This window comes from Drosophila mojavensis, unplaced genomic scaffold (assembly GCF_018153725.1).
Source record: "Drosophila mojavensis isolate 15081-1352.22 unplaced genomic scaffold, ASM1815372v1 contig_19, whole genome shotgun sequence".
In the NCBI taxonomy this organism is placed as follows: Eukaryota; Metazoa; Arthropoda; class Insecta; order Diptera; family Drosophilidae; genus Drosophila; species Drosophila mojavensis.
The window spans coordinates 19313-31771 of record NW_025318726.1 but is presented as its reverse complement, the minus strand read 5'-3'; the positions used below and the strand labels follow the sequence as shown (position 1 = coordinate 31771).

Below are 12459 nucleotides of genomic sequence, written 5' to 3'. Positions count from 1 at the left end.
AAAGCAAAGTACAGCACATCAAAAGAAAAAAATGTATCCACACACAGTTAATACCCTATAAAGAAAACTTGAAGAGAGAAAAAAAAAATTCAAAAAAATAACTAACAAAAATAACGCCAGAAAAAAAAAGTTAAAGATTGTGTTGTTCCTCCCCTCCCGCCAATATACCCCATTTCTACACTTAACAGCTGACACCACCACGCAGGCCTTTCGTCGCGGGAGTAAAAGCAAACTGTAAGTGATTAACCCCAATGTGCCCTTGTCCCCAAAAATTTGAAAAAAAAAATAAAAAAAATAAAAATTTTTTTTTAATACAACAATGAATAAAAATTTGGGTTTCTTGCGTTTTTCTATTTTTTTATATTATTATATTATTTCTGTGAATTGATTTGTTTTTTTTTTGATGCAGCAAATATAAACATAAATGTAAAGAAAAAAAAATTTTAATTACACTGAAAAAAATAAATAAATAAATTTAAATGAGATTCAATAAATAAATAAATAATAAGTAGTACTATAATAAATAAAATTAATAATGCTAGAACAAAAAAATTAATAACAATAAAAGATAAAAATAAAAACAAACAAAACAATATAGAAAAATTTTTTTTGTAAATCAAAAATTAAAATAAATCAATAAGTATTAGACAAAGAGAAAGGGAGAAAAGAGAAATAATGATTTAGATAAATAAAAACAGCAGAAAAATAGTAAACGTATAATTCTAAGTGAAGTAAAAATTATTATTTGAATGAAAAAATAACAGTAGCAATGATAAAGTTTATATATAAGTCTTGAATATTAGTTGTAAGAACTTTGTTTTTTTTTTTTTTTTTTTTTTTGAGTCTGCGAACTCAACAATAAATTTGAAAAAAAAAAAGAAATTCAACAAGTTACATCAGTTATTGAAAGGAATCATGCAATTTTAAAAGTCCAGTAAATTTGGTTATATAATGGGGTAGGAAGTCGTCCGATTTTTCTCGTTGGGGGTTTTTACCAATTTTAAATAAAAAACCATGGCAGGGTTGGGTGGAGAAGCGGGTGCCAATCGTCACCTAAGGCCTCGCCTCTTCATATTTTTTTTGTCTGGTATATGTACAAACTCTGTGTTCGTCTTCCCCCCCTTCCCCTTCACTGCGGTCATGTGGACCATCTTTAGGGATCTTAACAATTAAAATTTGTGTTCGGAGATTTGAGAGGTAACAAAGAACCCCCTACACTCCCGAATGAGCTAAGGGACCAGGAGATCCCGCCCGTTATCTATAAATCTATGGCTAGCTCTATGCATTATATGAATGTTGGCGCCCGACCAGGGACAGGGAATGCATAGAGCCATATAGCACTCGTCGGCCTTCACACCGCCAACTCACTACATCGGTTCATCTGCCACACATATTTCAGTCTCACAATTTCACTCTACACAATTCAGATGTTGGTTCTCCACTAGTGCCCGTACATGTTAAGCCATATTTGTAAGCAAAAAGTTGATCCCACTTCTGATGTCGGATATTTCTGCAGATTAGATGATTTTGTGGAGTGCATCGTGTTCCTGCACTGTTGTCCTTCTTCCTCTTGCTAATCAACTGTCTGATTTTCACTAGTACGTTCGATTACATCCATCGTAACCAACTGGCAACCTGGTCAGGACCACACTCGATATTAGTGTTAATTAACATCTCACTCTATCAATATTACCCAATACTATGCATGAACCGATATATCGATAAGATATTCTATTCGAATAATACTGTCATCTCCGACAAATACATATGTAAAGGAGAACTACCACTATTAGAAATTTCTGAGCTGAAATTGAAATTTTAATGATTATCAACCAAAATAGGATATAAAATCGTCGATATCCTAAGATATATTTCACATATTGGAGCTTCCCATTTCAAACTGAATGCCAAAATTCAGCCTAGCTCAACTAAGCTCAACCGCAGACTGAGTCCTTAACAGTTCTATTATAGTATATATATTCCAGCATTTACAATGTTGCGTAAAGGGCAAAGGCTTAGCACTATTAACTACATAGTAGTAAATTAAGTTCTATTAATATTTATTAATTTTCTAAATTGTTGTTATTCATTCCAAAGAGCTGTATAATTTAGGTTTATCAACTATTTATATTGCACTTATAGAGCAACTGTGTAGTATAATTGCGCCAGATCTTTTGCAATTAGAGTACCAAGCTTATTAAAACTTGCCTAGCTCTAATGACCATCATCCCTGTGTAGTTACGATCAAATTTTAATATAACCGAGAGGAATGTTGCTTTAGTAGTTGTTCAGCTGATCGTAAAATCTGGTCGCATCACCAGTCACAGCAAACAACAAGCAGTTGTGCCCGATCATGCCGACCGACCTCTGCCAGTAATCGAAGATCGAGTATACGATATTCAAAGCCGATGGGGTTACAGAGTAAAGTATAGCTATAGCTGGCAGCTCATTGTTGTCCTTACAAATGTAAAATAATACTGGAATTAGGCAATAGACGAAACAAGTTTTTAAACTATAAATAAACTTATTTTATACTATAAATATGAAGTTAAAGATTACGAGGTCAAAAAGACATTAGAGCGTATAACGTAAAACGCACAACAATGTATTGAATGTATAAGTCGCAATAGATTTCATTTCTTAAATTTTTATTTCAATATAAAAATAACGAATTACACTAAATTTAAAGCCGTTGTTAAAGCATTTTCCTTAAATTTGTGCTGCCTATTTTATTTTTACAAGTCCTTAAAAAGTGGTGAAGAAAATGATTGGACCTTTATGATTATTCCTAGATTTTTTTTGAAATAATATAAGACCTAAAACTGTTACAGCTCTGTTAACAAGCAACGCCTGTGCAAAGTCTGGCAGCGCCAAACATTTACAGCCGTTAAGGCTGTTACGACTTCAAAAAGGCAGTTCAAGTCTCAAGCTGAATTTTCAACTAGAATAAAGTTGATTCAATGCACTCAACTGTGTAAGTTATGTATGAATCAACGCAACATTGGATGATGTCAAATATGATCTTTCAGCCGGGGTGAGTGTAAAAGTCCACAGTATTGTCGAATGGGTTCCGGCGGTTCGCGCATTAAGCGCTAATAACACGAACAGCTGTCTACAGTGTATGTAGCTGCAGTTGAGCTTTATGTGCGGCCACGGCCCGGTACAACGAGCATTATCAATAAAGTTTTCATGCTCCCATTGCCATATGTTTTTCAATAAGAGCTACAACAACAACAACAACAGCAACAACAGTGTAATCGTCTATAGAGATAAGCGCTCGCTTGTGTCGTTCGTGATTAAAACATCAACAGAGACTCGGAACGATTCGTAGATTGTAATAACTACGTACAGTGGCTACTGAGAATGACAAATACATCCAAAAATAAAAAGCATTTTTGATTAAATAATTCTTCCTACATTAACCTAATATGCTTAGCTGAACACTATTAAGATTTTATAATGTTGTATAAATAAATTGTTTCTCCTATCAATACAAACTCAGCATAAAATAAACATCAATAATAGATAGCAACCTTTGTGAATTATTTCTTAAATCGCTCACTTAGTGAGTGTTTACTGTACATCAGAGTTGGGTGCGCATACGAGCAATTGTAGATTGCTCTATTCTAGTAGAACGTTCAGTTGCAGCTCGTCAATTGGCTGGGACGGAAGTGAAAGCGCCGATAGTACTTAAAGCGGCACACAAGGAGGACTAGTATCCCAGCCAAGATGAATATGCAAATGAGTCTTGGGGATCTGATCAAGCTGGGTGCCAGGTAGGTGACATAAGTCTTTGCAATTAATCGCTGTCAATGGAGTCGTAAATGCCACGGTCTGGCAAATATTGCGTGATAAGATAAGAGCACATCATTAAAGCAAATTCCGACTGTTCTACACTAATCTAATTGCAGGCTCATCGGCCACAAAATCGAGCAGTACAATCTGGCCACAAAGGTCACAACGGTGGTAAATACCCAGCATGGTCAGGTACGAGGACTTCAACGTAAGACCCTCTATGATCACCTCCTCTACTTCGCCTTCGAGGGAATACCATTCGCCAAGCCTCCGCTGGGCGAGCTGCGTTTCCGAGCGCCTCAATCTCCAGATCCATGGACGGGCATCAGGGACTGTACGTTCACGCGTGCCAAGCCGGTGCAGCAGCACTTTGTGATGCATGTGGTGGAGGGCTCCGAGGATTGTCTCTACTTGAATGTTTACACGAAGACGCTTAAGTCAGACAGACCGCTGCCTGTCATGGTTTGGATCTTTGCTGGGGGCTTTCAGTTTGGCGAAGCCACGAGGGACACACACAGTCCAGATTACTTTATGCAAAAAGACGTCGTTCTAGTCACCATCAACTATAGATTGGGAGTACTAGGTGAGTGGACTGTTGAAAACTCGATGATTATGGGAGGTTCAGTGACAGTGAAAGTTATTTTAGGCTCGTGTTAGAGTCTGCGTTGCCATCAATGGAGCCTATACAAATTTTTATACTATATACAAAAATTGTAATAGCGTGCTATTAGCTGATTAGCTGCTCAGCTCGCGATTTTGAGCTGAAAACCGTTTCATTTATATTTGTTTGGCTTTGCTGCTAAAAAGATTAACATCTAATATAATGTAGAGCAAGCTGCTGTTAAGTTAACAGAATAGTTAACATTAGCATTCCGAGCATTGCGACGGTAGAGGCAATTGTGCTTTGAATATACATACATACATACTTACATACTTATACAAATGAGAGAGGGAGAAAGCGAAAGGAAGAGCCAGGGTGGGAGAGAGCCAGAAAGGAAGCAACAGATTCAATGAAATAGGTCAGGAGGAAAGAAGTGCGCTACAAAGAGAGATACAAAACAAAGAGAGAGCGAGACAGAAAGAGTATATGACTCAAAGTAAGCGATAATCAGAAAAACGAAATAAATTAAAATTTAAATACAATAATTAATAATAATTAAATAATTAAAATTTAAATTTACTTTAATAAAAGAAAAAAAAATGCCTCATAGACCAAGAGTTTAGCAAAGAACGACTATACAAATTTCTTTTCTAACTACAGGTTTTCTCAGTCTCTCCGATAGAGACTTGGATGTGCCCGGCAATGCTGGACTCAAGGATCAGGTAATGGCCCTTCGATGGGTGTACAATAACATCGCCAACTTCAACGGCGATCCGTCCAACATAACTGTGATGGGCTTAAGCGCAGGCGGTGCGTCCACTCATATAATGATGACAACGGAACAAACACGAGGTCTGTTCCATAAGGCGATCATCATGTCGGGCTCATCGCTGTGCGACTGGGCCAATTCGCCCAACCACCAGTGGGCCTATCGGCTGGCCTGTCACCTGGGCTATAACGGCACCGACAACGAGAAGCAAGTGTTTCGTTTTCTGCAGCGTGCCTCGGCCAAGGAATTGATCGGCTGCTCGGCGCTGCCGAGTCAAGAGGAGGCACGTGATTATATACTGTTTCCCTTTGGACCTGTCGTCGAGCCGTACACGACCGCCAGCTGTGTTATCTCACAGCCGCCAGTGGAGGCGCTATCCGAGGCATGGGGCAATAGCATACCTCTGATGATTGGCGGCGCCTCGTTCGAGGGCTTATTCTCATACCAGTTCATAATGCGGGACACGGCGCATATGCTGAGTGCCTTCGAGGCCATAATACCCAGAGAGGTGCGCGAAGTGTCCACGCAAGCGGAGCTGAGAGAGCACATCAGACGCCTGAAGGTGAAGTTCTTCGAGGATGCCACTCGAGGCCGCATGGAGTTCAAGGAGTGCCTGCAATTGCTTTCCTTTAAGCACTTTTGGCACGGCATTCATCGCACAGTGCTCGCTCGCCTTGCCTATGCCCAAAACGCACCCACCTACCTCTACCGCTTCGATTTCGATTCGCCCACATTTAATCACTTTCGGATTATGAATTGCGGACGCCATGAACGAGGCGCCAGTCATGCTGATGATCACTTCTACCTCTTCTACTCCATCCCAGCCAGCAAACTGGACAAGTCCTCAGAGGAATACTGCACGATAGACCGTATGATTGGCATGTGGACGGCGTTCGCGGCCAACGATACGCCCCAGTGTCCTCAGTTGGGATCTGTCCAGTGGGATCCCGTCGACTGCAGCTGTGCTCTCAAGTGCCTCAACATTAGCCGACAATTGCAGTTCATAAAATTGCCAGAGAGCAAGCATCTGAGACTCTGGGATAGCTTCTATGAGAAACTGCAATTGTACTAGCTAATCGACAGTAAATGAGCAACGTAATGTATTGTTGAATATGATAAGAATTTTAAGAAAATTGACTAAATAAATAAGTGCTAGAGATCTGATGACTCTATATTTTCTTTAAGCAGGAAAGATATACCCAAGCTTCATCCAAAGTTAAGCTGATAAAAAAAGAAAATAGTTTTTATTCAGTATTCTTAAGTTCATTTTATAGCTTTAGATTGATTCTATTTTGTAATATTCCATTTGAACAATGCAAGTAAATTTGTCTCGAGATAAACGAGAGATTGCTAATTCTGGTTTCGTATACTTGAAGCGTTAATTCTCGGTATATATAATTTATATGTTTTTCTTTTCAAAATATACATATATATATATTATATATACATATATATCCAAATTTTGCAGTTAGGGTACTGTTAGCTCGTTTTAAGAACTGACCAAAAATGAGGTGTCTATGCCCATTAGGAACGTGGCAAATTGGGAAAAACTGCATTTTATACAGTATTAGAGCTTAATTTAGCTGTTAAATTGCTGATGGGATGTGAATGAGTATGCCGCAGTGGTAACACCCGACTGCAACGTTCTTACTTGTTTTTAATTGGGGGCGGAGGGGCGTGGTATCCAAAATCTGTGAATTACAAAACCTTCGTATCTATCAAATGTATATACATGGTAAATTTGAAGTCTCCAGGTCTAATAGTATTCAAATTAGGCTGAAAAAACAAGATCAACTCATTATCCTCGATAAAAAAGATATCGAATGAGTTATCGAAAAAATATGATAAACGTGTTCTGCAGTGTACACGAGTCTATATGCAAAAGCTCTTATAACTTCAGAGATTTAAGCGTTCATACGGACGGAGGGACGGGGCTATATCAACTCAGCTCGTCGCCCTGATCCAAAATATATATACTTTATGGAGTCTGCGATGCTTCCTTCTGCCTGTTACATACTCTTTCACAAAACCATTATACCCTGACTTCCCATTTTCAATGGGTTCAGGGTATACACATTGATATGCATAACACTTATTGATGGTCTGAAAAAACTGAATTTATAAATAAATCAGTATTTTACAACTGGCCGATTGACAGACCTCAAGAGGTACAAGAAATCGTTTTTAAATGAGCTGAATTGAACTCTTGGGACTTTAGCTATAGCAGAGCTTACGACATTATGTAAATTTATAAGTTCTGTTAAAATATTTATAATTATAAGACACTAGAACACAAGCTTGGTAGTGCATTACAGTTTATTTTAAAGCCCCTTTTTTAAGATAGTATTTAGTTCCGTCATCCCTGTGGATAAACCTAATATAGTTGTTCTTTCTTATAGAGACTATCCCAGACGAGCAGCTTGTCGTACTCGGGCAGATCGATGAGCTCCAACTCGTTGCCAATGTTGAGCACGCGCTGCGGTTGCTCCTGCTTAGCGGGCTGCCAATCGAGATGCGCAGTCGCAGCGCAGTTGGGATTGGAAGTAGCTGCAAAGGATGTCCAAATGTCGATCATCCGTTGGATGGTGCGATATTCAGCGGAGGCCTTGTCCAGCTTCCACGACTCCGCGTTGCGGAACAAATAGCTCAGCTCATCGGCATGGGCAACACCCTGCTTGATGTCATCGCCACAGAACTTCTTACGGTAGAAATTGAAGTCAGGCGAATCAAAATCAAAGCGATAGAAATAGGTGGGAGCCGTGGCGTACGCCAGGCGAGCTTGCAAAGTGCGATGGAATCCATGCCAGAAGATCCTATAGGAATAGTACTGAAAGTAGGAAGAAAGAAACAACAATTAGAGCTCCATTCTGGAAATAAAGCCAATTACTGGTTCGAACTCACGTCCAAGAAGTTCATGATGAGCGCGGAGCTGGGCGTCGCGTCACCAAAGTACAATTGCTTCAACTTCTTGCTAAACTCCAGATTCTGTTGCTGCGTATTGACCGCACGCACCTCATGGGGCGTCAATCGCAACAGATCTTGTGGCAAGCTATCCATGGCCTTGCGATTGACCAGCAAGGTCGGATACATGAAGAGGCCTTCGAAAGAGACGCCGCCCAGCATGACAGGCAGCTTATTGCTCCACGCCTCCCTCGCCATCTCCAGCTGCGGCTTGGGTGCCACACAGTCCGCCATCACGTACGGCTCCACGGTGGGCCCAAAGGCATAGATAAATCCATTGCGCCGATCCTCCAGGGTGAGCACGCTGTGGTCAACCAGCTTCTCCGCCGGCACCCTACGCAAATGCTCCAGCACCTGGCGATCGTTGTTGCCGCCCGTATAGCCATACAGCTTGGCCAGACGATAGGCGAAGTCCGCGGGCGGCGTATTGGACCAGTAGTTGTGCAAGGTGCCCGACATGGGAATGGCCTTGTGGAAGAGCCCACGCGTCTGTTCCGTGCACATCATGTAGTGCGTGGAGCAGCCGCCGGCGCTTTCTCCAAACACCGTTATGTTGTTCACATCACCATTGAAGTAGGAAATGTATTGATTGACCCATTTGATGGCCAAAACCTGATCCTTGAGTCCAGCATTACCGGGCACCTCCAAGCTCGGGTCTTTCAGACTAAGGAAACCTAAAAGAGAGAGAAAGAAAGAGAGAGTGAGAGAGAGAGCGAGAGTGCAAACAGCCAAAATTGCGATGAGTGCGAGAGCTTAACTAGGAGAATAAGAGAAAATGTGTTTCCCTTCAAAAATAGCTTAAAGCTAGCCCGAACTTTATACCCACATTGATAAGAGAAACTGGTTGAAAAATAAAACTAACTGATTTCAAAGATAATTCAACGATAAGGCTACAATCACTTACCTAGACAATCAACGCGATAGTTGAGCGTGACTAGAACAACATCTTTGGCCATAAAGTAATCGGGCGAGTAGAGGTTCCGTGTGGCCTCGCCTATGGAGAAGGCGCCTCCGTAAATATAGACCATAACAGGCAAGGGTTTAGCGCTCTTCAGCTGTTATCGGTAAATTCATTTGTCCATTTGAACAATCCATCACAGTGATATAGTAATTTATAGCAAGTCACCTGTTTGGCGTACACATTCAGATAGAGACAGTCCTCGCTGCCCTCGATGATGCCCGTCAGCAACCCCTTCTGCACGGGCTTATCGGCAAAGTGGGTGCAGTCCAGCACGCCGGACCAGGGCTCGGCGGGCACAGGAGCCTTAAAGCGCAGCTCGCCCACTGGCGGCTTGCCAAAGGGCAAGCGCTCGAAGCTGTAGTAGTCATCATCGTAAAAGCTGCGACGCTTAACGCCTCGGACTTGGCCAATGGGCAATGATATTTCACATTTCTCTAGACTATACAAAATGACAATTTCATGAGCTCACGAAAACAAAACTTTTACATATTGATTTATATTATAAGAGAATCAAACACCTTGCCGACATGATGTCCAATCGTCCGCTCGCGTCCAATGCCGCTTGTTAACTGACGAGCGAGTATAGTAAACAGACGTGGGAAAGCTTAACAAACAAACACTGGTGGCTATAATAACAGGCACACCGATCGCTTCAGCTGTCGACATTAAAGCAACAACGCAAACTGCTTAAATGTGCATTGCAAATTTGTTGCCTACGTTATCATACATTTATTTCATCTTTTAGTATATTTTCATTGTGAACCTAAAGTCTAAATACTCTTTCTGAGATAAACTTATGGGAATTAGGGCTTATCTATTTGAATTAGTAGTCATATCTTGTTTGAGTATAATTTTTTGTAATTACTTTATTATTATTATTATTTTTTTGCTTTTTATTTCCCTTGAACACTTTGTTTTTTTTTTTTTTTTTTTTTACAGTCATATAAAGCCTACAAAGTGCTACAAAGTGTTTAGCTATGACTTTTCAACTGATATATTTTAGGGCAATTATTTTAATTAAAATATTTTTATATATATACATATATCTCTTTAACTTGCTCAATTAATATTAGTTTAATAGGTTTTATTTAGATATAAAAACTGAAAAAAAAAGACACGTATGTTATACACTGTACATATATGTATGTACATATTTATTATAATGTATACATTTTAATCAGAATAATACTTATACATTATCGTACATATTTATAATTATACACTTTAATCTGAATAATACTTTTCGTTAATTTTTCATCCGGATTTTTCAATATCTTATCAAATTCATTAAATGAGCTCCATTTTAATATGTCTGTAAAGCTGATCATAAAAACGTAACTTGCAACGTTCTGGCTGTGGTATGAACTTTAGTTCCTCATTGATATTGAGGCACATTATTGGTTCTTCCTTTGTTACGGGCTGCCAGTCGACCAGCGACTTTGTGAGCGGTCCATTTGGATTGGAGTTGCGGGCAAACTCCGTTAACAGGGCTACAAAGCGGCAGATGGTCGTGTACTCCGGTCGAGACTTCTCTAGCTTAAATGTTTGGGGCAGTTTGAAGAGGTAGCACAGCTCATCTGCATGCTGAACGCCACGAGCTTCTGGTCCTTGGTAACGAATGCGATAGAAGTTAAAATCAGGAGAGTCAAAGTCGAACCGATAGAGATAGTTGACAGCCTGGCTGTAAGCCTGTCGAGCCCGGAGCATGCGCTGCTGATAGTGCAACAGGTTGTGGGTGAAAAGTTCAGCTATCGCAGCGTGATGCTCCTCAGTGATAAAAGTGCTATGGACACCACAAAATTTCTTCACTAGATTCTGTCCCTCGTGCCGACACGCGCTTGGCTCGCAGTGCCTGAGTAGGGAATACGGCAGCGTAAACTCTGGACGCTCCCGGCACGCTTTCAATATGTTCGGATCCTTTCTCATGTTCATCATAGGATTGAACAGACCCTCGTTGCTGGTGCAACCCATCATGAGAGGCACGCGGTTGGTCCACGCAGTGCGCTGCAGCACTCGCGGCTGGTCCAGTAGCACAGCAGTGGGCGTGGGATAGTACTCTATACGTGGCAAAAATAACGGATAACCTCCGCTCTGCAAGCGCTCGTATAAAGGCCGAAAGTCCGGTAGGACCAATTGCTTGGGATCTGCGGCATTTATGAAATTGAACACATCAACATCGTTGTTCTCGCCCTCATAACCCAAATGCTTGGCCATTTCATATTCCGCATTGGGCGCATTAGCTGTCTCGGGATAAAAACCACCCATCAGGATAGCCTTATCGAATAATCCCTCCGTCTGGGGAGTTACCATCAGCAAATGCACCGTAGAACTGCCCGAGCTGTGCCCAAAGAGCGTAATGTTGTTCGCATCCCCATTGAAGCTACCCACGTTTGCCTTGATCCATTTGAGTGCTAGAATAATATCCTTTAGTCCTGCATTACCGGGTATGCGCAGGGACGGATCAGCAAAGCTCAAAAAACCTGAGAATATTTAGTATTAGGTTTGCATCAGATATATTTTTCATAAACCAACCTAATGGACCCACGCGATAGCAAATGCTTATGTAGATCACCTGCTCGCGCATGATATAGTCTGGTCCAAACCCGAATTTGGTCGGATCTCCGTTCTTAAAGCCGCCTCCATGCACATATACCATCACAGGCAAAGGCTTTTCACTACTTAACTATGAATTATTTACATATGATGAAACGGATTTCTTCGATTAGCGAAAAGCTGACTCACACTTTTGACGGCTATATTGAGGTACAGGCAATCTTCGCTACCTTCAACTTGCTGGGTCAGACTGCTCACTTGCAGGCATTTGCTTCTTGGCTTGGAGCAGTCAAGTATTCCTTCCCAGGGCTTAGCATCCTGCGGCTCTCTAAATCGCAGCTCACCAAACGGCGGCTGGGCGTACGGTATGCCATCGAAGCTGTAGTAGAGCTCACCGTAGAGCGCGGTTTGTAGCGCTCCACGCACCTGACCATGAGTGGTTTTTACCACAGGCGAAGCTTCAGTGCTGCAAAGAATTCAATTTCAATTAGTCTTGGAATTTCTCTTATATCCAACGGAACTTACTAATCCGACCCCATTTCGCTTTTGAAGCCAACTGAATGCAAAGAGCCAAAGCTTCGAGCTTATAAGGGCGCTGTGGGGAAATAAGCTAAGTGGTGAAATTACACATGACGCACCGCCAGTGCTCCGATCGGTATACCTTTTTCTTGACTTGACAAAATTATTCTCTTAACTTTGTCTGCATGACACCAACTTTTCATAAATTCACTTTATACGAAGCGTAGACTTAACTAATCTCACAATGAAGATAATATTTTTAAAATACCTAATGAACATATTTAGTAAATCAGAAAAACA

General features: G+C 40.9%; 2 protein-coding genes across 3 annotated transcripts; one reads left to right on the top strand and one right to left on the bottom strand.

Annotated features, from left to right (window-relative positions):
* Nucleotides 1–64: 64 nt before the first annotated feature.
* Nucleotides 65–6519, top strand: LOC6572614 (esterase B1). 2 transcript variants are annotated; one of them, XM_044007635.1, is made up of 3 exons: nucleotides 65–234; nucleotides 3912–4378; nucleotides 5057–6519. In XM_044007635.1, the coding sequence occupies exons 2-3, from the start codon at nucleotides 4171–4173 to the stop codon at nucleotides 6235–6237; spliced, it is 1389 nt and encodes a 462-aa protein (XP_043863570.1). In that variant the 5' UTR covers nucleotides 65–234; nucleotides 3912–4170; the 3' UTR covers nucleotides 6238–6519. The 2 variants fall into 2 exon arrangements, with proteins under 2 accessions (XP_043863570.1, XP_001998720.1); XM_001998684.4 differs by lacking the exon at nucleotides 65–234 and adding an exon at nucleotides 3546–3776.
* A 944-nt stretch (nucleotides 6520–7463) lies between these two features.
* On the bottom strand, nucleotides 7464–12271 carry LOC6572615. Its single transcript, XM_032727909.2, has 9 exons — nucleotides 12166–12271; nucleotides 11830–12106; nucleotides 11620–11770; nucleotides 10377–11567; nucleotides 9606–9648; nucleotides 9253–9526; nucleotides 9031–9181; nucleotides 8067–8800; nucleotides 7464–7992 (listed from the first exon to the last, which is right to left on the bottom strand). The coding sequence occupies exons 1-9, from the start codon at nucleotides 12177–12179 to the stop codon at nucleotides 7540–7542; spliced, it is 3288 nt and encodes a 1095-aa protein (XP_032583800.1). The 5' UTR covers nucleotides 12180–12271; the 3' UTR covers nucleotides 7464–7539.
* Nucleotides 12272–12459: the final 188 nt, after the last annotated feature.